Consider the following 23,258-nt stretch of genomic DNA (forward strand, 5'->3'; position numbering starts at 1 on the left):
AAGCCTCCTCTCTTCCTCCCTCCCCCTTCTTGACTTCCAGTGATTTTTACTTCTCTCTGTGCCCATGTGTGCCCATCAACTAGTTATAAATTATTAGAGAGTACATATGGTGTTTGTTTTTACCATTCTTGAGATACTTCACTTAGGATAATGGTCTCTAGTTCCATCCAAATTGCTGCAAAAGACATTAATTCATTTCTTTTTGTGGCTTAGTTGTACTCCATGGGAGATATATACCATATTTTGTTAATCCACTCATGAATTGATGGGCACTTGGGTTGATTCCACATCTTTGCAATTGTAAATTGTGCTGCAATAATCATTTGAGTGAAGTTGTCTTTTTGATAAAATACTTCTTTTCCTTTGGGTAGATACCCAGTAGTGGGATTGCTGGATCAAATGATAGGTCTACTTTTAGTTAAAAAGTGCTATTCTTTAGAATAGCAATAACAAATAAATACAAATTTCTTATAAATAAACGTTAACAAGAAATGTGCAAGATCTATATGAACAAAACTTGTATTATCTTGGATGGAGCTAAAGCCCATTCTTTTAAGTGAAGTATCACAAGAATGGAAAAACAAGCACCACATGTACTCACCATCAGATTGGTACTACTTGATCAACACTTATATGCACATATGGAAATAACATTCATTCATCAGTTGTTGGGCAGGTGGGAGGGGGGAGGGGGGAGGGGGATGGGTATATTCACACCTAACTGTACGGTGCATGCTGTCTGGGGGTTGCGCATGCTTGTAGCTCTGACTCGGGCAGTGCAGAGGCAATACATGTAACCAAAGTGTTTGTACCCCCATAATATTCTGAAATAAAAAAATAATTACAGATTAAAATTTCAGTGAAATTCTTTATGGTGTTTAACAATGGTCCTGAGGCTCATTTGCAGAAGAAAATGCTCAACACTAGCCAATAAATAGGTAGACGAACAATGATGGGTCCTTGTTCTGTTAGATAGCAAATCAAGGCATATGAGCTTTAGTAAAAGAGGCCTATTAATAGACACATTTAGTAATTAAGATAGACCCAAGAATGGGAAAATAATCAGTGGAATAGAAAAAACAATCACTATACCAATCCATTATGTATAGGAATATAGGTTATGACAAAGATTGTATGTCATATCAGAGACAGAAAGATAGTTTTTTTAAATAAAGGCATGATTTTTGGATAATTGCCTTTCTACTTGGAAAAATGAAGCTAAAGGCATACCTTACACTATACATGGGATTCATTCTAGATGTCTTCAAAAAGCCAGTAGATTTAACCATATGTGGAAGTTTTAGGTAACAATTCGATAATATTTTTTAGAATCTTGGGGTAGCACAGAGCTTTCCAAAGAAAATATAAAACTCAGAAGCAACAAAGCAAAATGCTGACACAATTGTGCAAAAATTAAACTTTTGAACCAGAATATTTGGGTTGTTTGCTGCACAGAGTAGATTCTCAGTAAATGTTTGTTGAATAAATGACTATAAAACAAATTATAACCAAATTAAAACACAAGAAAAACAAAGGGAAGAACATTTGCCAAATATATAACAAGTAGTAACGTGCAGAATATATAAAGTATGATGCTACAAACTAAACAGACGAACAACTCAATAGAAGGGTGCACAAAAGATGCAGAGAAGGAATAACAATAAATGACCAATAGATGCCCAACACCATTAGTAATAGAGGAAATGCAAATTAAAATGAGATATTTTTATTTACTATACTGAGAAAACTGTAATTATTGATAATACCCAGTTGATGAGGAGATGGTAACACGTCTGGAGAGAGTGTATAAACTGGTAAAGCCAGTTTGGAGGGTAATTTGGCTGTATCTTTCAAGATTAAAAATGCCTATGTCTCTTGGTCCAACAAGTCAATTTCTATGAATCTAGCTAAAGCAAAATTTGTTCACACACAGGTATGTATTACACAAGGATGTCCACTGCAGCCTTGCTTGTAACATTGAGGAAGTAATGAAAAGCCCAGCAATTCTAGCAAGACTAAATAATTATGTGGAATACATGCAGTCATTAAAAAGAACAAGACAGAGGTATATTATTGAGATGAAAAGATTTATTAAATATATTGTTGAGTTAGAAAGGCAGATAAAAATACCACATATAGAGTGATTCATTTATATGAAAACAAAAGATTACTTTTATATGACTATATAAGAGCATAGAAGGACTGGAAAGATGTACACTCAGTTGTGGTTACCTATGGGGAAGAGAGTGGGTGAAGCGACACGAAGCTTTCACATTTTATTATATATGTTAGTAGTTATGTTAGACTCTGATCTTTTACAATGAGAATATATTCAAGTATCATTTAGTAATAAAAAAGAGAAAATAAAAGGGAAGAAAGCTTTATGCAAAAATCAAGGAAGAGAGAAAGAAAGAAAGGAATGAGAGTGCATTATGCATTAAGCGTGTACTATAAAAACAGAGCCCTGGAAGAGAGAAAGCTCACTGACTCTTCTAAACAGGCTCTCTGCTTAATCCTGGCTGGTGCCTGTCTGAGGCCTGATTAGCCCAGCAGGGTAGTTAAGAACTTATTCTTGACCTATTTACTAGACACTGTGCTGCTGCCAAGCACCCTGAAGGTGCGGGGCTGCTTGGAAATGACTTCTGCTGGCAAACCACGGTGGGGGGGGGGACCCCCAGCCTCTGCCTAATACCTGGGTCCGACTCAGCTGTAATTGCAATATTGAGTCAAATTGCTGGCTGCTGTCTATGGTGCTGCTTCTCAGAAGCTACAACGGCTCTCTCTGGAACCCGGAGATGACATGTAATTCCTGACTCTGACGTTGATACTTGTGGTCGTCGTGTCGATGTCCCATTCTTTAGCTTTCCAGCATTCCCCTTGGGGCTAATCTAACAAATAGCTCTCTTGCTGATGAATGATTTTGTCAAAAGGGCGGGGGGTTGTGAGGAGAGAGAGAGAGAGAGAGAGAGAGAGAGACACGGACGGAGAGAAGGGAAACACCAAGAGCGTCGATTTTGCCCTGGTGTAAGGAACAGAAGGAGAAAAGCCACAGGTGCCATGCTCACTCATGAGGCCAGTTTGGAGGCTCAACTCCCAGCTCTGTTCTCCCAGTTGCTCCCCTTGCTGGGGCTGCCGTGACCAATTATCACACACTGGGTGGCTTAAAACAGCAGACATTTACTCTCTCCCAGTTCTGGAGGATAGAGGTCCAAAATCAAGGTGTCAGCAGGGCCATCCTCCCTCTGAAGGCTCCAGGGAAGGATCCTTCCTGCCTCTTCTGGCTTCTCGTGGTTTCTGGCCATCCTTGGCCTTCCTCGGCTTGTGGCTGTATCACTCCACTCTCTGCCTGCAGCTGCACACAGCCCTCCCTGTGCTTCTCTGTGTCTTTGTGTCCAAGTCTCCCTTCCCTTTCTTTTATAAAGGTACCAGCCAGTGGATTTAGGGACCACCCTAGCATAGTATGACCTCATCAGAGCTTAATTAATTATATCTGCAAAGGCCCTGTTTCTAAATATGGTCACACTTTCAGGTTCCAGGTGGACAGGAGTTTTTGAGTTTTTTTTTTTTTTAGACCTCTCATACGTAGCATTTGTCTTTACTCTTTGGGTGACCGTCATGCCTTTGCTTTGTGGCTCACTCCCCCTCTCCTTTATGTATGTTGTTAGTTTTTGACGAACTTGATCACATACTTCTGACAGTAAAGTTTTACACACTTTACTTCTCCAAGTCCCTATAGAGATAGTAACTCTGCCTCCAGACCTAGGGGCAGGCTCACCTATTGTCCTCATATGTATACCTATACTTGTCTTATCATAGCCCTAGTATTGGGTTTGGAAGATTCTTTCACCTAGTCCATGGCTTAGCACAAGGTTGTGCATATACTTGGTTCATAATAAATGCTTATTGACTAGAATTGAAATGCTGCATTTAGGGAGCAGGCGGAAGAAGTTCCACTGTCATGTGCTTTAAAAAAAGAAAGCAAAGCATATGACTGAGCACAACTCATTATGGAAATCAAAAAACATGAAGTCCCCAACTACTGTGCCTTAGTTTTGGCTGTTTTTGCTCTTTCCAGGTTTCTTCTTCCCAATCCTTCTTTCCAGGAAGAGCAGCTGTGATTTCTGTCTCAGCCATGGAGGGTCTCCAGCCTGGGAAGCTGGTTTCTCTTATTCTAGTGCTAGCTCAGTAGATTTGGCCAGGTATCTCTTTCTCTCCCGCGTTGGACTGTTTCACCAGAAATTTCCATGTTTGGTCCTTCTCCCAGAAAGTTAATGTAATTTGAGCTTATAAATGGTTTCCACATTCTGCTCTTTCTTTATTTCCCAATATAAAATGAAATAATGGTGACAATAGTAATGACAAAAACCCTTAATTTTATTGCATGCAATTCTAAATGACATGTGCATTTGACAAGCCATGGATCTCTAATCTTTAACTTATCCTTATGGTATGGTTGGTGGCGACACTGACATCATTTTGATTGGGTTCAGTCGTGGGTCCTGGGGCTTCGGGGAGGACCCAGCCCTCCTCTTCTTGGGAAGGAGGGGAGTGTGACAGGGGAAATGGGGAAAGCAGAAGGAACAGGAGCTTTTCCTGGCAGAAGGCCATATATCCCTGGTATGGTACTCGTAGGGGCCTCCTTCTTCCTTCGGGAATGCCTGCATTCTTTCATAAGGGCTCACGTGGTTCAAAACTACGTGTGTTGGCAGCATAAATGTCTGAGTGGCAACCATGATGGGCCAAGAGTTTCCATGCTTGGCATATGAGGACTGGAGAAGATTCAAGTGTGGGCCGAGTGTGTAGGAACACTTTATTCTTGCTTCCCTTTGGTTGGAAATCCTTTATAATGCCTGATTTTTAGATACAATTTTATAGTATAAAATCTCAGTACCAAGTTGTATAAGTAGTTGAATTTAGCTGTCCTAGTTATTATTACAGTTGATTTACACCTACCAACATGACTCCCAGGTTCCAGTTAGTCACACAACAGCAGCAGCAAGCAGGTGCCTAGATCTCTTCTTGCCTTCAGTTTCGTGTGTTCTTGCTAACTTTTTGGCTAAAATTCTCAGGTCATTGCACCCTAGGCTCAGGCAGCATGCTTTGGATGCCAGGAATGCCAAATAGCTCCTCATATGTGCACCTCTTTCATGCCTATTTCGTCCCTGCTCCTCCATGGGAGATGACAGTCCCCTCTCAGTCTTTCAACCAAAGTAAAGGGCGAGGTCAAGTGGAGGGATCTACCTCAACCATGTCGTTTCTTCCCTGCACTACAGAGTAACCATAACTGCTGTGAGTTCAGTCCTTAGGTCTCAGGCAGTCATTAACTCATACCATCCTCATCCTGGTTTCTATCAGATTGTCAGCCAAACCTGGCTGCCTTTGGGCTAGGAATAGGTTTCACATTTTTAATGGTTAAAAAAATATCAAAAGATGAATAATATTTTGTGACATATGAAAATGATATGAAACTCAAATTGCAGTGTTTTATTGGAACACAGCGATACACATTTGTTTTCATATTGTTGGTGGCTGCGTCCATACTGCAGCAGCTGAGTGGAGTAGTTGAAACAGAGACCTTGAGACTCCCAGAGTTGAAATTATTTATTTTCTTGCCCTTTACAGAGAAAATTTGCTGACCTCTGTCTCTGTAGTTAGTTCTATTATTATGTCCATTTTACAGATGAGGAAACGGAGGCTGAGAGTTTTCAGTTTGGCCATAGCTGTTTGTGCAAGCGATGAACTTAGTATTAGAAGTATTGGACCCCAAAGTCTCTTTTTGAGCTTCTCCTGAACAGGCACAGGTGAGCAGAGCATGCGGAGAGCAAGTACTTGTGAGGCAACCGCTCAGCATGCCAGTGTCCCCTTAGGGAGTTCTTAGAGCGGCCCCAGTCAGTGCCCGCGCGTGTGTGGGCACGCCTGTGTGCCGTAAAAGCACAGGTGAGAACTATAATGGGAGGAGGATGAATTAAACACAATTTAAAAAACCCATCTCTGCTTTGGAAGCTGAGGCAACAGTGGTGATCATTTCAGTAAGTGTGATGGAGGGATCATCGCTGTTGATGCTGATGCTGATAGTGGCAGTTGTTAAATGACAGTGATCATTTCCAAGTAGAAGAGCAGTTGTTGACATAGCCCACGCTCTCTGTGGCTGGCTTATTTACAAGTATCCCAAGAGTCCTAGCTGGAGAATGAGTGAGCAATGCTCTGCCCTTTTGGTGCTCAAGTGTCACTTTGCACGTGTACAAAGAGTTTGTGCTTTCGAGCAGTTTCATTATCAAATGCAGCACAGATGAATCCATTAGCATCACTGTGCGTGGTGTGTGCACAGCAGGGATGTAGGGCGCCCTCCTCAATCCTCGCTCTAAAGCCTCTCTGGAAAGACACGGGAGGGATAATGCTCATTTGCTTAGAAATAAAAATGAATCAGTTGTATGGAAAAGGCGGGGAGCCTCTGATGCCTACTTAGTGTCTTTTGGAAAGCAAGCCTCACATCTGCAGGTGGTAGAGGTCCTGTCTGCAACACCAAACCCTTTGCAATATTTCTCCAGAGTCTTAAAGTCTAACATATTGATCACACTTGGGTTTTTTTGTTTGTTTTTCAAAAAAGTCCCAGAGGAGGAAGGTACAAGAGAGATATATTCCAGGTACAGGAATCGCTGTACAACCTGCTGGAGCCACAGCCTCTATGCTTGAATTGCTACTTAAAGGAAACTGGGGAGATTTTTTCCTAGCCGTAAGCCAGATGTATATAAGAAAGATCGTGTGCATGCTATTCGTGCAATCCTGATGTAATGCTTTTTATTTTCCTGTGATTCTTTATGATGAGTGGTGGAAGACTTCTGAATTTTAAGAAAGCCTTCGAAGTGATGTTTCTCTCTCGAAAAATCCTATTTGGTTTTTAAAAGATTTGAGTAAGGTTGTTGGTTAAAAATAGAAAGTCCTTTTTCCTCCTTTTTAGCCAGGAGCCTGTTCAATTAATCGTTTCCTATCCCACCCCTGCTCCTGGGCAAGGGTTCAATGTGGAGATGAGAAATTCTGTCTGTGCTTTGTAAACAGCTGTACCTCTCCCCACGTTCTCAGTGCTAACAAACCACTGAAATGACGCCACCCCGGAATCTGCTGATGCGAGAAGGGGCCACTGGGCTGCCCCGAGGAGACGCTTGGCCTCCCAGTCCGTGTCTGGCATATATCCGTTGGCTGTGAGAGGAGCCCTCCTGCTCTCAGAGCTATTACATGCTGCTGGCGTTTTAAAGTGCATTTTACATTTTTTCCTGCTCTGCTGCTTGGTGGTATCCTTGGTTTTCAGCACTGACGTGGCTGAGTAAATGTTTTTCAGCTGTTGAGCTGGGTTCAGTTCAGTCTTCCTCATCCCCTCCCTCCCACTTCCACCTCTCTCTTTCATTCTCTTCTCCTGGCAGGAGTGTTTATCTCAACAAAACAAAATCTCCCATTTTGGCCATGCCCCATGTGCATGTGCCAGGTGGCCATTGGATCCATCCAAACACCTCTGAAAGGTACACACAGAAGCTGGCACTGTCCCCTCTCCAGAGCAGGAAACAGGAAGGTTAGGTGGTTTGCTCACGATCACTGTTGGAAGTCTCCTTCCCCTTCAAAACTCAGGGGCTCACTTCCTGCGGGACTTGGGGTCTTCACCACCCCGTGTGCCCCATCATGGTTGCGGAAGCTGAGGACCACAGCAGAGAGGGACAGACATCTTCTCCCATGGGTGACCATGCTGCCTGGTCTAGGAAAGATGCACAGGGGTTGTCCATGATGGCGCTGTTGGGATACGGCCCCAGTTCAGCCTGCAGGTTTTATTGGTCCACAGATAGCTCCTTCAAGAGGCATTTCCACCTACTGATTCTGCACTACATGTTTGGCATGGACAAAGTCTTTCCTTACTTCATCCCTCTCCCTCTTTTTCTGTAGCTTAAGAATAAGAAGACATAGAAACTGGATTGAGCAGAGACACTTAGCAGCTTGGAGAAGGGGGTAGTCGTCTCTCTACAAGGGGATTCAGGACTTTGGACACATCCCAGGAAGTAAATGGCAGCTGCCAGGCTGACCCTGGGAAGGCTCCTTTCTCAGCATTTACACGGCTGGTGTGGGTGCATGCCAGTGCTCCACTCTGAGCTCCTGGCCCCAAACCCATAACCCACAATGGGGGTTAAAGATGACCCCCCATCTCCTTGGTTAATGACTTAAAATTTTAAATGGTTGTATTTCTCCCCTTGTTTGGTTTTACAGAAGATAATAAAAAGAATTGCACTTACCTTCATGGATTTGATTAAAGTGGGAATGGGAAGAGGGAACAGAGGTTGGGTGGGTCTTCTCTCATCCCTTAATTCCTCTCTGCCTTATTCTTTCCATAGCATGTATGACCTTCTAATGTCCTGTATATTTTACTTACTTATGTTGATTTTATACTTGTCTATCCCACTAGAATGTGTCCTCCACGAAGACAGAATTTTTGTCTGTTCACAGCTGCTGTTATTTGTACAACATTTAAAATTGTGCCTGGTACCTGTTAGGTGCTCAGTAGATATTTATTGATTGAATTAATTAATCCTCCCTCCTAGAAGTAGCTACTGTAACTGAATCCAGAGTCCCTGAATTTGTTCTAGATGTTGAGGGGGCAGAACAGAGGCTGAGACAGACAGCTGGACGCTATCAAAATGTCAGTCCTAGGAATTGCTGTTGTGATCCAGGCTATGGACCTTCTAGATGAGTGTTTTGATTGTCAGAGGGGCCAAGGGATGAATGTGATGGTGGGGGCTGACTGTTCCCCTTGACATCTGCCTCAAAGCTTGGGGTTTATCACTCATTAATTCATTCAGCCAGACAGGCAGAGAGTCAATCTTGGATCAACAATTAGCTGAACAAGACGTGTAAGTTTATACCTTCGTGAATCTTGTCATCCATAACTAAATTAACATTTTGGGGGAAATTATTTATCTTCTCACCTTGCTCCAACCCTGTGAAGAAGCATTCCTTAGCTTCACCACTTTTTTTAATAATATAATTTTGCATCCAGAACCTTAAGTGAGTTCTTCAAGGAGAAGGCCGCTGCTGCAGTGGCCTCTCCAGGCCTGGGCGATGAGATCGATCGATTCCTTGTCAGCCCAGGTCCCGCCTGGGGTTACTCCTGGATCACTGTCCCAGAACTGAGGGCTCCTTGTAACTTACAGGGAAACTTTTCTTCTTCTATTGGTGACACGGGGTAAATGACACTGAGTAGATATGAGAAAATAAAAAACGCAGTAGGGGGGCATATGATGGCAGGAGAAAATAGGACATGTTGGGCTTGAAGAGTGCCTCCTGCTGTTTTTCCTGCAGCCAGCTCTCGTCCCTTCTTATAGTGGGCTGGTAGTGAGCATATCACTCCCACCTTGCATTAATGTCTCCTGTGATCACACCCAGCAAATGGAGGGAGATGTCAGGAATGTAGTGGCTGTTTCTGTGTGATTTAGCAGTAGGATATAGGAAAAGGATTAAGAATGTGGGTCCGTTATAAACTCAGAGTGAATCAACATTGAGTGGAGGCTGTTGAGAGGGGACAACAAATATGTCCAGAATGAGGCCAGTAGGCCTGGGGCCCGGGGCTTGAGGAAGCCCAGAGCAGATAGGAATGCACTGAGGGTAGAGGTGCAGTGGGAGGGAAGGGAGGGCTCTTAAACTCTTTCAAAAGAGAGGCATTAAGGAACTGGAGATGCTTACTTTAGAGAAGACTCAGAAGGACCATGAGTGCTGTCTTCAGATGGTGGAAGAGCTCTCCGTGTGGGGAAACTCTAAACCTTTCTGGAGCTTGGAGTGAGGATGTCTGGGTGGAGGGACTTCCTACCTGCAGACGTATTCGAAGAGGGCCACCTGGGGAGCAGTCCTGAGCCTCACTATCTGATCCCTTAGGATGAGGGCGAGGCCTGATTGGTATCTGATGAGCTCAGACACCAACTGAAGCCAACTTATGGCACAGTAACCCAACAGGCTGCCCAGGTAGAAGAGAAAGGACAGCTCTAGTTTCGAGACATCTTCTAGGATCCTGCTTTCCCCAGTTCACTTCCAGTTAGCTGGCCTTATTTTTTCTGCTCCCATGAAAACATTCTCCTATGCCTATTGATCCAACAATTCAACTTCTGAGAGTCTGCGTCATAGAATAAAAATGCAAGCACTTAGTGATCTGTGCACAAGGATGTATATGTGTGTACACATAAGTTATAGAATTATTTGAATTGCAAAAATGTGGAAACAACAAGAATGACAACTAAAAGGGAATAATTGAGTAAATTCTGGCATTTCCACAATATGAACTACTATGTAGATATTATAGACAATAAGTTAGATCTATATCTACCATCTTAGAGGGATGGGCAGGATGTAGAGCTAAGTGAGAGAAGCAAGAGAGATGTACTGTATGATCTCATTTTGTTAGAATAGATTAAAAATCCCTCCACATATAATCATGTTGGTGTATATTCATTTCAGGATGGCAAAAGGGATGGAAGTGTATGTGTGGCATTATTGATATGGGTTGCAGGGTTTGGGGTGGAATGGGGTACAGGCCTAAGAGACAGGCAGGGCAGGAATAGAGACAAAGTGAAGGAGAGTTAAGGGGCATGGATCATCTGTCTGTCTGTCTGTCTGTCTGTCTATGTATCTACCTTCTTCCAGTCACCATGTATCTCTCTTTCTGCTTATGTAACTATGTATCTACCTACCTATCTTCTATCCGTCTATTTATACATGTATGTATCTATCTGTTTATCTGTCATCTATCAGTCTTCACTGGTTGTGCTTAAACGTGCATGAATTTAGAGGACTTTAATAAAAGATAAAGAGAGAAAGAAAAAAGAAAATTTCTTTTGTCTTACGTGTTAATTCTATCTTTGGCACTATTGTTTTCTCTTGTAAGAACTGTCTCAACCTTCCTATGAAAGACAATTCAGAGGTTTTATAATAAAATAAAAAGACATTAGTTTTAATACCTTAAAGGTGGTGCTTTCAACAAATTAAAAAGGAATCTGGGGAATGTTTAAAGATACAATATTTTGAATTGTACCTGATTCTCTAGATATCCTGAAAGATGAATGACTTGATCATTTATATTTTTCTAAGTGGGTTTTTTTTTTTTTTTTTTTTTTGCCATATTAAAGGTATCCATTTTCTCCTAGTGCTTCAGAAAAAAAATGTTTCCTTTCTTATATCTAGGGAACATAGAGTCAGATTAGGAGACACCAACTCAGTTAAGAAATAGCTAGTTCCTGGTAGAGAAGTAGGGCTCTGAAGGGAAAGAGTTCTAGTGTGTGTGTGTGTGTGTGTATGTGTGTGTGTGTGTGTGAGAGAGAGAGAGGTCAGTTTTTTCCTGCTGCAATTGTTAGCAAGATGCAGTCATGTGTTGTGTTTTTTTTTTTTTATGTCCGATTTGGATGGTTTCTATCAAATTATTTTAAATAACTTTTTCCATATTAAATTATCCTCATTATACATTCATATTTGTTGCTGATGATTCTTTCTACGTAAAGAAATTATCTCAATCTGGAATAACCCAGACAGTGTAGAATTGATGGCAATTTAATTCCTGCTTACCTTGTAAGAGGACTTTGGGGAGAATTGGATGCTATTTCATCCTCACATCTGCATATAGACTCAGAACTGACCCCAGGTAGCTTTACTGATACAAACACGAATGTGCAGGTGTGTCAGATCCATGGAAATAGTAATACTAACCATCCTATTTCCTTGATTTTAAGTTGTTCATTTTATATGTGAACTGAAATCTGAATGTATCTTACTACACTTATATGCATTTGTTGGGGTAATATTACAAGTCAGTAGTGGTCTTATAATTGAAGGTGTTGGAAATCCTGTAGAATCTCATTAGCTGGTCACTGAGTTCTGGATATTTGATGCAGTTGGAATACTCCAGAATCATGAACCTCAACCAGAATTGGTCTACATGATGCCACCTTGATTCAGACAAACCAGGAAGATGTAAAAGTGTTTATTTTCATGCAGGTCACTGCCTCATAGGTAGATAATACTAAAAATGTACAAAGTAGGATCTGTGCATGGCTGACTCCATTTTGTAAATTTCAATTTTAATTTGGAAGCACCATGATTTTGGGAAAACTAGTCACATATAGTGACATTTTTCCACCTCACAGGCTGAAAAAATCTTTTGTGAGCCCAAAAACCTGAAGGGTGCTTATGGGCAATTTGTCTGTCACAGGGGGTGGGAAGAACCAGAAAAGAAAATGTTCCTTGGATCTGTGACCTGGAGGGAATGAAGGAATGAGGGCGAGCCGTGCTGTGAACCGCTGTGCTGACGGACTAGGTCGCTTGCATTCCTCATTTGCTCTGGGCGTCCTGTCAAGCATTTTCTTTGAGTTTTGTTGTCGCTGTCACTTTGTTTTCTTGGGCATCATATCTGCTTCTTCCAGAAAAATCAGCCTCTCCCTGGCAGCCCCCTTCCCCCCGCCCCCCAGCTAGTCCGTAAGGCTCCTCGGCTGCCTTTCCTGTGTGTGTGTAAGTCCATGGTCTTTTGCTGCTTTTCTCATGCTTTTTCTTTATGATGTTTCAGCTCATCCACCATACACCATGTGCTTTAGAGTGAAATTCTACCCACATGAACCCCTGAAGATTAAAGAAGAGCTCACAAGGTATTTTTTGTTTGTTTGTACGTTTAATGTGCACCTTTCGCCAGCCAGGGCCTCCGTGTCTTGCAGGCTAGACGTGCCTCCTATCTAGAGCAGAACATCTCAACGGCGCAGGCACTGCGCTCAGCGTTTTGGCTTGGAATGCTTCTCTTACACTTAATTGTCTTGGGATTTTTTTCAAACAATTGTCATTGGGAGTGTAATTAACTGCACAAAAAAGCAGTGGTTATGGGAGGGAGGTGCTCTCTGAAAACATCTGACAGTGGGATGCTAAAAATAAATAGAGGATGGCTGTCTTCAGGACAGGGGCAAATTCATAGCTAGCGCAGCCCCTCGCCTATCCTTTGGATCTAAGCTTTTCTGGGAGGGAAGAGATCACTAGACAGAATGCACTATCTGTCATCCCGCATTCCGCTTGCTAAATGACCCACCGCGGGGCCGGCTACTCTCTACTTGTAGACTCTTTTCAGCCCAACTCTTTGCATTTCCAGTCCTTGGACTTCCTCCCTCCTCATGCCTCTGCTGGGGCTGCCTTCAGCCCACCTTCTGGGGGTTGGCTTCCTCGAACACCCTCAGCAAATGCTGTTGCGCAGGGTCCCAGGAGGATTGGGGAGAGAGCTGTTGTGCTCTGAGTTCTTGATGAGGCTCCGACTCGGTGACCACAAAAATCACCATATATAATCGTCTTTCAGAATAATCTGCTTAGATGCAGAGGCAACAGGAAGGCTTCTGATGTAACTTGCTCTGATCATTTGCAGGGGGAGGTTTTGGGTTCTTAGATATTTTGCTTCCTTGTTATCCAGACTCTTGGTAAAGCTTGACCATAGTGGCGCTGAGGTGACTTTGGAAGGGAGCAGATGGTTCCGTCCTTTATTATTCATCTGCCCACAGCCATTTCATGACGTTTGTGCTGGAGCCGCGGGAGGGGAGAGAGCGTGTGTGTGCAGAGGCGGATGATACATAATGGACATTATAAGTGGGGGTTGGCATTTTGCAATCTGGCCTGCTTTTTTCTTTTTATTGAGGCAAAACTTCCATGACATAAGTTAATTTCACCATTTTAAAGTGTATAGTTCAGTGACGTTCACAATATTGGACAGCCATTACCACTATCTAGCTCCAGAACATTTTCAGCACCCCTGAAAGAAACGCTGTACCCATTAGCAGTCACTACCCACCTTCCCCTTCCCCAGCCCCTGGCAACCGCTCATCTGCTTTCTTTCTGTGCGCATTTGCCTGTTCTAGACATTTCATATAAATGCAATCGTACAGTAGGTAGGCTTGGCCTGATTTTGGCTTGAAAAATGTATTTATTTATTTGATCAATTCTTCCTCATTCTTCCTCACTTGCTATTATCTACCCAGGGGCCAGGGGCTGAATTAGCTACCAAAGAGAGAGAGAGAGAGACAGAGAGAGAGATTTGTCCTGCCCTCAGGGTACTAACAGTGTAATTAAGAAGATCAAATCAAATACTAATGCCCCACTTTTGTCATTTGTTTTCTGTACAGTCTTGTCTGGAGGATAAAGATTGAATTTGTGTTGCACTACATATTAAGGCTGGATAGTTTGATGTCATTGAGAAAAGTCTCATTTGAAAGTAAAAGAATACAAAGCTTTGGTTAACAACCCCAGTTTAGCCCCTCTCAGTTAAATTTGCTAGCATTTTCCTACCTTTGATTGAATAGCTCAGGTCTGAATGGTGGAATATTGTGAACATTTTGATGTTTCCAGAAGAAATTAAGATGACTCACTACCCTTGCAGAGGTAGAAATGGATTTTTCTTGGTCAACCTGGTCCTTAGAATTCCAAACTAAGTTAGTAGCTGTGGAACGCCCCAGGTACTTAGGGTTTAAATTCTTATCTTGAAGGCATTTAGTTTTTCTTATATGATAAGTTGTTATTTTATTTTAAGATTAATCTAAAATTTGAGAAAAATTTACTACATGTGAAGTTAAGGTCACATTCATGACCATGCGTTGGAGTAAAGAAATGTTAAGAAAAAGGCAGTTTCAAAAGAGCAAAACAACAAAAATACCCACAAAAAAAGATATTGGAAATCATTTTTCCATCCTTCCTTTGTCTCTCCATTTAAGCAATCATCTCATAATTCTTTAGATTTCTAAGGCTTTTGTAGATGCTCTGTACAATTGAATGTAACCAAAAGTATGTTGGTTTTATTATTATTATTTTTAGTAAGAACCATCTTCAAATCCACATTAGATAGAGAAGCAATGTCATTAATGTTGGTATAACAATTTAGGCCCCAGATCCTCTTATGTTTTTGTTGCCTAATATTTTCATGCAGGAGTGATGCTAAAGAAAGGTGCATTTTATTTTTGTGGCTATTGTATTAAAAAATGGGCATCCTGAGCCTGAAGCCATTTGTGAGGCTCGGTGGATTATGTTGAATCCACAATAATCCCCGATTATCTCCAGAGATCGCTGATATGAGCAGAGACCCAAGCTCTGCTGTGAAAGCTGCTCTTCTTTTCTCAGGGAGCTTCCAGCAAACTGGTTTCTGAGTTATGGGATTAGAATCCAAGCCTCTCATGCATCAGTAAATCTTTATTTCAAACTATTTTTCACTACCAAATTCACCAAAAAGTGGAAGCAAATGCTTATGTGTTCAATGCCTACATTCAACACATAGGGGGAAAATAAAAACCTCATGATATTTGGCCTAGTATTTTACAGTCCTTAAAAAGGCAAATATTTGCATTGACCTTGCTATTTTGAGTGGTTTAGGACCAGCAGCACCAGCATCACCTGGGAACTGTTATAAATGCAGGTTCCTGGTCCCTGCCCCAGACCTACTGAATCAGACACTCCGGGGCTGGGGCCCAGCAATCTGTATTTTAACAAGCCCTCCAGGTAATTCTAAAGCAGGCCAAAGCTTGAGAAGCACTACTGTAAGACAATTTAGACTTTTAAAAATATTAGTTTCTTTTGGCAGATATTAAAGTGTACAACTCAGTGGTTTCAATATGTTCACAGAGTTGTGCCATCGCCACCATGATCTAATTCTGAAACATTTTCATTACCCCAGTAGGAAACCTGGTACCCAAGCAGTCTTCCTTGGTGCTCCTCTCCCCGCAGTTCCTGGAAACCACTAATCAGTTTTCTGTCACTATAGATTTGTCTATTCTGGACATTTCATATGAACAGAATCATACAATATGTAGCATGTTGGGTCTGGCTTCTTTCACTTAGCATTTTTTCAAGGTTCATCTCTGTTGTAGCATCTATCAGTACTTCATTTCTTTTTATGGTTGAGTAATATTCCATTGCATGGATATACCATATTTCTTTTATCTAGTCATCAGTTGGTGGACATTTGGGTTGTTTTCACTTTTTAGCTATAAAGAATAATGTTACTGTGGATATTCATGTACAAGTTTAAGTTCTGACCCAGATTCTGATTTAGTTGGGTGTGGGGTAGGATTTAGGGACCCACAGCATTGGTATTTAAAAAAAAAAAACTCCCACAGATGATTATAATGTATAGTCAGGGTTGAGAACCACTGGTTTAGAGCCTTGTTAGTCAAAGTGTGGTCTATGGACCTACAGCACAGCCTCACGTGGGAGCTTGTTAGAAATACAGTATCTCACGCCCACCCCAGACCTTCTGAATCAGAATTTACATTTTAACAAGATCTCCAGGTAATTCATTTGTGCATTAAAGTGTGAGAGGCACTAGTTTAGGGCAATAGTCTGGTTCTTACCTACCAAGTATAATATTGCTCCTTTGACTAAATGCACACCAAACTCTGAATACAACATTTATCAGGGCTGCCTTTATCCCATGAATACAATTCCATACTAAGCTGGGGACAGAGAGTGTCATTTCAACTTCAATCACATCCCCTGTGCTGGGCACAGTGCTCAGCATGAAGCAAGTATGAGATAGAGATTCAGTGAATGAAAACATCAGTGAGCCCCTCAATCGCTCCGTGCATCCAGTGTGCTTGCAAGTGAACCAGCACCCCGAAACAGTGAGCTCCAGTGCTCTGGGGTGGGCAGCACCTCTGTGACCTCAGCATGTTAATCACCCTCTCTGATTCTCCATTCCTTTGCCTTTAAAATGCGAATTGTACATGTTGCTCCTCATAAGGCTGAGTAAAGATCAAATTGGGCACTGGAGGTGTGCATTAGTCAAGATTCCCCAGAGAAACAGAACCAGCACTGTATACATAAATATATGTACACACACACACACACACACACACACACATATGTACCTAGAATGAGATCTATTATAAGGAACTGGTCCACATGATTATGGAGGCTGAGACATTCCACAGTCTGCTGTCTCTAAGCTGGAGGCTCAGGAGAGCTGGTGGTGTAGCTCAAAGGCCTGAGACCAGAGAGCCAGTGGTGTAGCTTCTAGCCCAAGTCTGCAGCCTGAGAACCAGGAGTGCTGAGGACAGGAGAAGATTGACGTCCCAGCTCGTGGTCAGGCAGAGTGAGTTCAGCCTTCCTCTCTGTCGTGTGCTGTTCAGCCCTCAGCGGCTGGACGGTGTCCACCCACACTGGCGAGGGCCTCTGCTTCACTCAGCCTACCAGTTTAAATGCTCATCTCTTCCAGAAACACCCTCACAGACACCCGGAAATATTGTTTTATCAGCTATCCCATGGCTCAGTCAAGATGACACATAAAATTAACCATCACAAGGTGATAACTGGGACTGATTGTGAGATTACCCCCCTGCAAGACTGTGGGAAAAAAGATTGGTCTATGGGAGTTAAACTCTAAAATAAGCCTGGAAAGAATCTGCACACATGTGCAAAGTTATCTTGCTTAGAAACAATAGCCCCCAGGCCTGCCCGAGCCTCGAATGGAAGAGTTAACCTGGCTGAGAAGGACGAGGACATTGGAGAGAGCTTGGTCAACATGTGGGAACAGAAGGGACAGGGACAGGGTGAGCCCGAGCCAGGGGTTGCAAGCTGACATGACGCCACCCCTCATCCCTTTCCCGGCTGTTGTGGGGTGACTATTTTTTTGTTTGGTGCTACAGTGGTTTTACAATTTGTTGAAATGTCCGATTCAAAGATTATAAATTGATTTTCTGGAAAAATTGGATGCATCTGGTCTGCTAGTCCAGTGGCGGCACCGGGCTGGAGCTGTGTGGCGGCTGGCCCTTTCCTAGGGAGCCGCCACCTACGCCAGCCCACGCGACTCACCCGTGTCACAGGCCACAGTGTGCCTGACCCCGGTAGGCATCTGAGTGGTGTGCCGACTCTGGAAAGGAGAGAGAGCCTGTGCAGACGACAGCTCTAGCTAGGCGTCGATGGCCTTTCTGGCCTCATCATAACTACATCTCTTTGCGATTGATTAATGTGAGTCTGTCTGCCCCTGAGAAATGATGGGGCCAGTCTTGGAATACCGACTGAACCCGTTTCCTGACTCTCCATTTTAAATAGAACTTGGGCAGCATGTCTCTGAGTTGTGGGTGGCGATGACAGTGGCCAGGGCTGTCATCCTGTGAGAGTCTCTGCCAGGAACAATGACTGCTGGGCCCCGTGGCTTGCTTCAATTCTTCTCATTACTCTCTGAAAAGGCCAAGCCCACCCAGCTTTGGAAGCTGATAAAAAATCCCTGCTCTGCCACAGACACTTCAGATTCCCTGAATTCATGGGGCCCTTCCCAGTTTTCCTCTGCTTGCTCTAGGAAGGTCTTGGCTGCCTAAGCCACTCCCTGGAGCTGGGTAGGGCTCCCGTGACCCTGGTGACTAAAGCATGAATGACCCCACTTCTTCCAGGCTTCAACCAACACTTAGGGCAACTGTTTCTCCTTTTGTATTGCAGGTACCTTTTGTACCTGCAAATTAAAAGAGATATTTTTCACGGCCGGCTGCTGTGCTCCTTTTCCGATGCTGCCTACCTGGGTGCCTGTATCGTGCAAGGTAAGTCTGGCTGCAGCTCGCCCAGCCCCCCGGCTGCACTGCAGGGCTCTGGCTGTCAGAGCCTCCCTTCTCCCCACCCCTGCACATCCTGCCTGAGCCTGTGGTTGGAGGCCAGGCCGGGCTGGGCACTCAGCAACAGACCCCTTGCTCACTGTCCCTCCCGTGCAGTGGGTGCTGGCAGAAGGGTGAGCTGAGATGTTCACAGGGGCCTTTGCAAAAGCAAAGGGTCCCTTAAGACCCCAAGACAGAGTCCGAGGCTCTCTTTCAAAGGGGCTGGAATGAATGAGTTTACAAGAAGCTCTGAAGGGATGTGGGGTGCTGTGTGTTCTGAGGTCCATCTGCCAGCTGTGGGGCCCAGTGGGGGGCTGGGAGTAGGGGGGAAGTACATCCAGGAAGGTAGGTGTCCAACAAGGGGGTCATCCTGTAAGCATTTTCATGTATGTATATATATTTCCATGTGTGCATGTCCATGTATGTGTACGTGTCATTGTGTCTGATTCCTCAGCTTTTCTAGCCATGTAATGTGGTAAGGAGAGCACCAGGCCCATAATGGGTCAGACTTCAACTTGAACCTTTCTTCCCATGTCCTGGCTTTTCACCACAGGCAAATTACTTACACTGTTTAAGCTTTGGTTTCTTCATCTATTAAATTGGCTATTTGTCCTCTCTCCATGGCTGTGTGATCTCATGAGGCCACTGCACCAGGCCAGGGGAGGCGCAGGCGCCTCAGAGGTGCTGCTGTTCTTTTTAGGGTGGGGACAGTGGGAACCAGCCAATACACTGAACTGGGTTGGCTTCTGGATGTTTCTGTCTAGTGAGGAAAGTAGTTTGAGGGAAGGAGGCCTCCAGGGCCTGAGACAGCACATGGCCGGGGGTGGCCCAGCACCCAGGTGGCCAGTGGCTCAGGTGTGCCGGTCTCCTGGGCCAGCTGGGAGGCACCTGGCCTGGGGACCCGGATGATCCAGCCATTCATAGCCTGAATGTTAACAGACACGTTTGTGAAAGAGAAAGGGAGGGCAGGGAGTGGAGGAGGGAAGAAAGGGAGGAAAGAGAGAGAAAGAAAGGGGGGCAGAGGGAAAAAGGAGAGAGAGAGAGAGAGAGAGATATGACTGAGTATGTCACTCTTACCGTGGATCTGGAATAAGAAAGGAGCTCATGAAGGCCCATAAGCTGCTCAGCTGTGACAATTATCTGCCTGTCACAACACTGAGCCTCATTCACTGTGGGAGAAACCTATCTTTCCCCTGGGGATTTCTCAGTGGCCCACCTGTGTCCCCATGGGAAGCCTTGTGCTATGAAATAGTTCCTTTGTCCCCATTCCCAGGTGTGTTTGTTCTGAGAATTGTGGAGTGGGTGTGTGTTGTTTCCCCCCCTTCGCTAGGAGCAGCCTAGTGCTGGGCAGCAGATTTTGGCAGAGGCGTTAAAACCCTCAGGGATGTTTCAGCTTAAAGTGGTAGAACCACAGTGATACTGTGATTTTCCCTTCATAGTGCTTGCATCTGCTCTGAGGTGGGGTAGGAGCTTCTGGAAGCTTCCTCTCTAATCTCAGAGCGAAGGGCTGTTAAATCCCATAGTTCTCTTCCCCCAGGGGGAAGACTGCACATTCCGAGTCAGGGTGCGCTGTCTTAGGTAAGGGAAAAGGGGATCGATGCTAATACAAGCCAGAGACCAGCCTATGAGGATTTCAGGATGCATTTAGGCATTAGTGAATTATCGTCAATTCTCCACGGAGGAGCTCAATATAGATCTGTAATGGAAAGCTCTGCGTCCTGCTTTCTGTTTGAAAGAAAGCCACGAAGCCTCCATCCAGACGATCAGGGCCCTATTTTCTCCCTCACTGCTGTCATCACTGACCACACGCACACAGACGTGGTGGAGAAAGTAGAGTTGGAAATGGATCGGCAGGCCTTCAAAGGACCTTTTGGCTCTCAAATGCACTGGTGTCTGTGGTTATTTGCAGCAGATCCGGTAAAAGTGGTTCATAAAGTTCTGGAGGCTGGGGTGAGTGCCTCAGCAGCTCTGGAGGTCGTTTACAAATGCAGATAAAGATGGGCTTTCTCAGAAGTCTTATGCTTTCAGAGCAATAGGGAGGGTGGAGCACATGACTAGCAACCTGGAGGCTGTGACTTGTCATTGTCTTGTTTGCTAATGCAATTTTAAGGAGTACGTTTTAAGCTTCAGTACATTCTGAGTGTATCAAAAACAGCCAATCACCTGTACATACTGAATACATGAGCATATTCAATACATTTTCTTTCATAATGCTAATTGCAAAGCACACACAAAATCCTTGGGGTCTATTTATGTCCTTTCTTGGTAAAAACATCTTTCCTTTTCTTTTTTTGCAAAACAGCACCATGGAGGGATTGAGCTTGTCTCCTATGCCTGGTGTGTTTAACTCCTATGAAGTCTTGACTCCTGCTAGATATTCAGGACTCAGTTCAGATGTCCCTTCCTCTGAGAAGTCTTCCCAGACTACTCTATCCAAAGTAGCTTCCCTCCTGCACATCGTTCTTTCTCACACCCTTGTCTTCCTTGTCTTAAGTTTCCAAGCACTTAAAACTGACATTATTTTGTGTTGTTTTGCACTTCTTACGTGTTTCCTCCTATGTAGAATCTTATTGCCTGGGAGCAGGATCTGGGTGCCATTTTCACTGCAGTCTTCCTGTGTTTGGCACACAGTGGGCTCTCCACTAAATATGTTAAATGCATCAGGGCGCTTGCCTGAATTGCACCAGTGTGTGCTTTCTCTCTGTAATTCGGAAAGATTGGCTGGTTGCCTGCTTGTAACAGAGGGAACAGCCTCAAAAAGGGTATAATGTTTTACGAGTTGTCTCTTTAACCCCTCCCACTCTTTCTGAAAATTAAAACCTGCATCTCTGCCTGAGGCCAGTAATCAGCGGGGCTGGGGAGTGTCCTTTGTTCTTTGTACCACAGGAGATGGCTCAACAAAATTGTCCTGACAGAAGTCAGGGCAGAAGTCATGAGATTGTCTTCCTTGGAGATGCTATAATTAAACAGCAATACCCCGAAGCTGAAAACTCCCTTTAAAAACTCTGCATTTCTGCTTATAGACAGAATGATGGTGCTTTAAGATGACAGTCTCCCATCCTCCTCATTGCCTGACAAATTAATAGACTTCTCTTTCCTTTTCCTCAAACCACTTGTACTTGTTCTTCCAATGTGGCCTCGGGCTCCAGGGACAAGTGCTGAACTTTCAGTGACATGCTGGGATGGTACTTACTACCTCATTCATTTATTTGCTCGTGTGTTCTCCAAACATTTATTGAGCAGCTGCTGGGGGCAGGCACTGCAATACAAAGTCCCTATGCAGAGACAGACAAGTTAACACACCACTGTGATGATGTGTTCATGGCTATACGGAGAGACACACAGGTCTGGTCCCTGCTATGAGTGCTCTAAAAGGGCCCCTGGCCCAGCAAGCTTGGGTCAGGAAGGCTCCTGAAGGAGTTCACCCTGGAGCTGGAACATCCTACATGTGGAGCTCTTCTGGAATGAGTCCTTTGCAAACCAGGGGAAGCCTGCTGCCCTTTGGACTCTCCATCTCTGATCTTACTCACCCAACTGCTTCAAACTCTTTGGATTTTTCTCTTAGAATTGAATTCTGTCAGAAAAGAACTAGAGCCTGTTTCAAACCACAGGCAGTCCGGTGTGCTGTATGTCATTTGTCACAACTGGACTCTCAAAGTCATGTGGGGGAGAGAGAACCCCAGCTGCTTACCCAACTCTTCTTGGTATGAAAAGCTAGATGGCCTCATTCATTGAAAAACTTCCCTCTGCTTACGGGGAAGTCAGAGTGAAAGACAAGCTTTCAGGGGTGAGAGAGCAGGGCCTGTGATGGGGGTGGTATTGATTTTCACCTTGTCAGCAACCTGGGTGGTCTTTATGGCATTTCTTCTCTAAGTTTTCTAGCACTTTCCAGGCTACTCACCTGCAGAGTTTAGCAGTACAAGTCCATTGTACTTGGAAAGTTTTCCTGGAAGGAGCCGTGCCCCTCACAAACAACACCATCCTTCACCAATCACTCTGCAAGCTGACATTTGCATTGAAGATGACCCAGTTTCCTATTGGTGGTCCATTATCCCATCACCTATGGAAAATGAGGGCATTGGGTTATTCCATCTCTGAAATGTTTAGGTCCATAGCGAGCTTACAGGTGTGTATGTGTGTGTGTGTGTGTGTGTGTATGTGTGTGAGAATAGGTAGGCATGTTATGTTATTTGTTTTGAACTAGGTTGCGTTAATCATCAGTTCATGGCCCACTCTTATCATTATTCCCCGTGGGCCCATCTATTGATTGATTGATTTCCCTTTCTCCATTATTGCCAAAGGCAACAACTGGGTTCCTATATATCTTAGTTTTTTCATATATCCTTATAAAATGATAATATTGCTTTGTGTGTGTATGCTTTAAAATTCCATAAATTAAATGGGGCTGTAGAATGCATTTTATTCCTCCTCCTTTCTTGTGCTCAGAACAGATTTGGGGGTCTGTCCATGTTGCTGGGTACACATCTATTTTGTTGCTTTTAACTGCTACAGAGTGTCCTGTAGGGTGGGACTCTCATGTTTTACTTATTGTCCCACCAACAATGAACACCCAAGTTGCCTCCAACTTCTTACTATCATGATTGATGCTACAATAAAAAACCAAAAACCTTGGAAGTATCCTTTTTGGCA

The 23,258-nt window shown here is 43.8% G+C and overlaps 1 protein-coding gene across 2 annotated transcripts in view; it reads left to right on the plus strand.

The window, feature by feature from the left end:
* Positions 1 to 23,258, plus strand: part of FRMD3 (FERM domain containing 3) — a 254,155-nt gene that overhangs the window by 147,401 nt on the left and 83,496 nt on the right. For both annotated transcript variants that reach the window (XM_069474091.1, XM_069474090.1), the window contains exons 4-5: positions 12,578 to 12,656; positions 18,460 to 18,557. In XM_069474091.1, the coding sequence (XP_069330192.1) occupies positions 12,578 to 12,656; positions 18,460 to 18,557 (177 nt within the window). The remainder of the gene's footprint in view (positions 1 to 12,577; positions 12,657 to 18,459; positions 18,558 to 23,258) is intronic.

Source organism: Eulemur rufifrons, chromosome 7 (assembly GCF_041146395.1).
Source record: "Eulemur rufifrons isolate Redbay chromosome 7, OSU_ERuf_1, whole genome shotgun sequence".
NCBI lineage: Eukaryota > Metazoa > Chordata > Mammalia > Primates > Lemuridae > Eulemur > Eulemur rufifrons.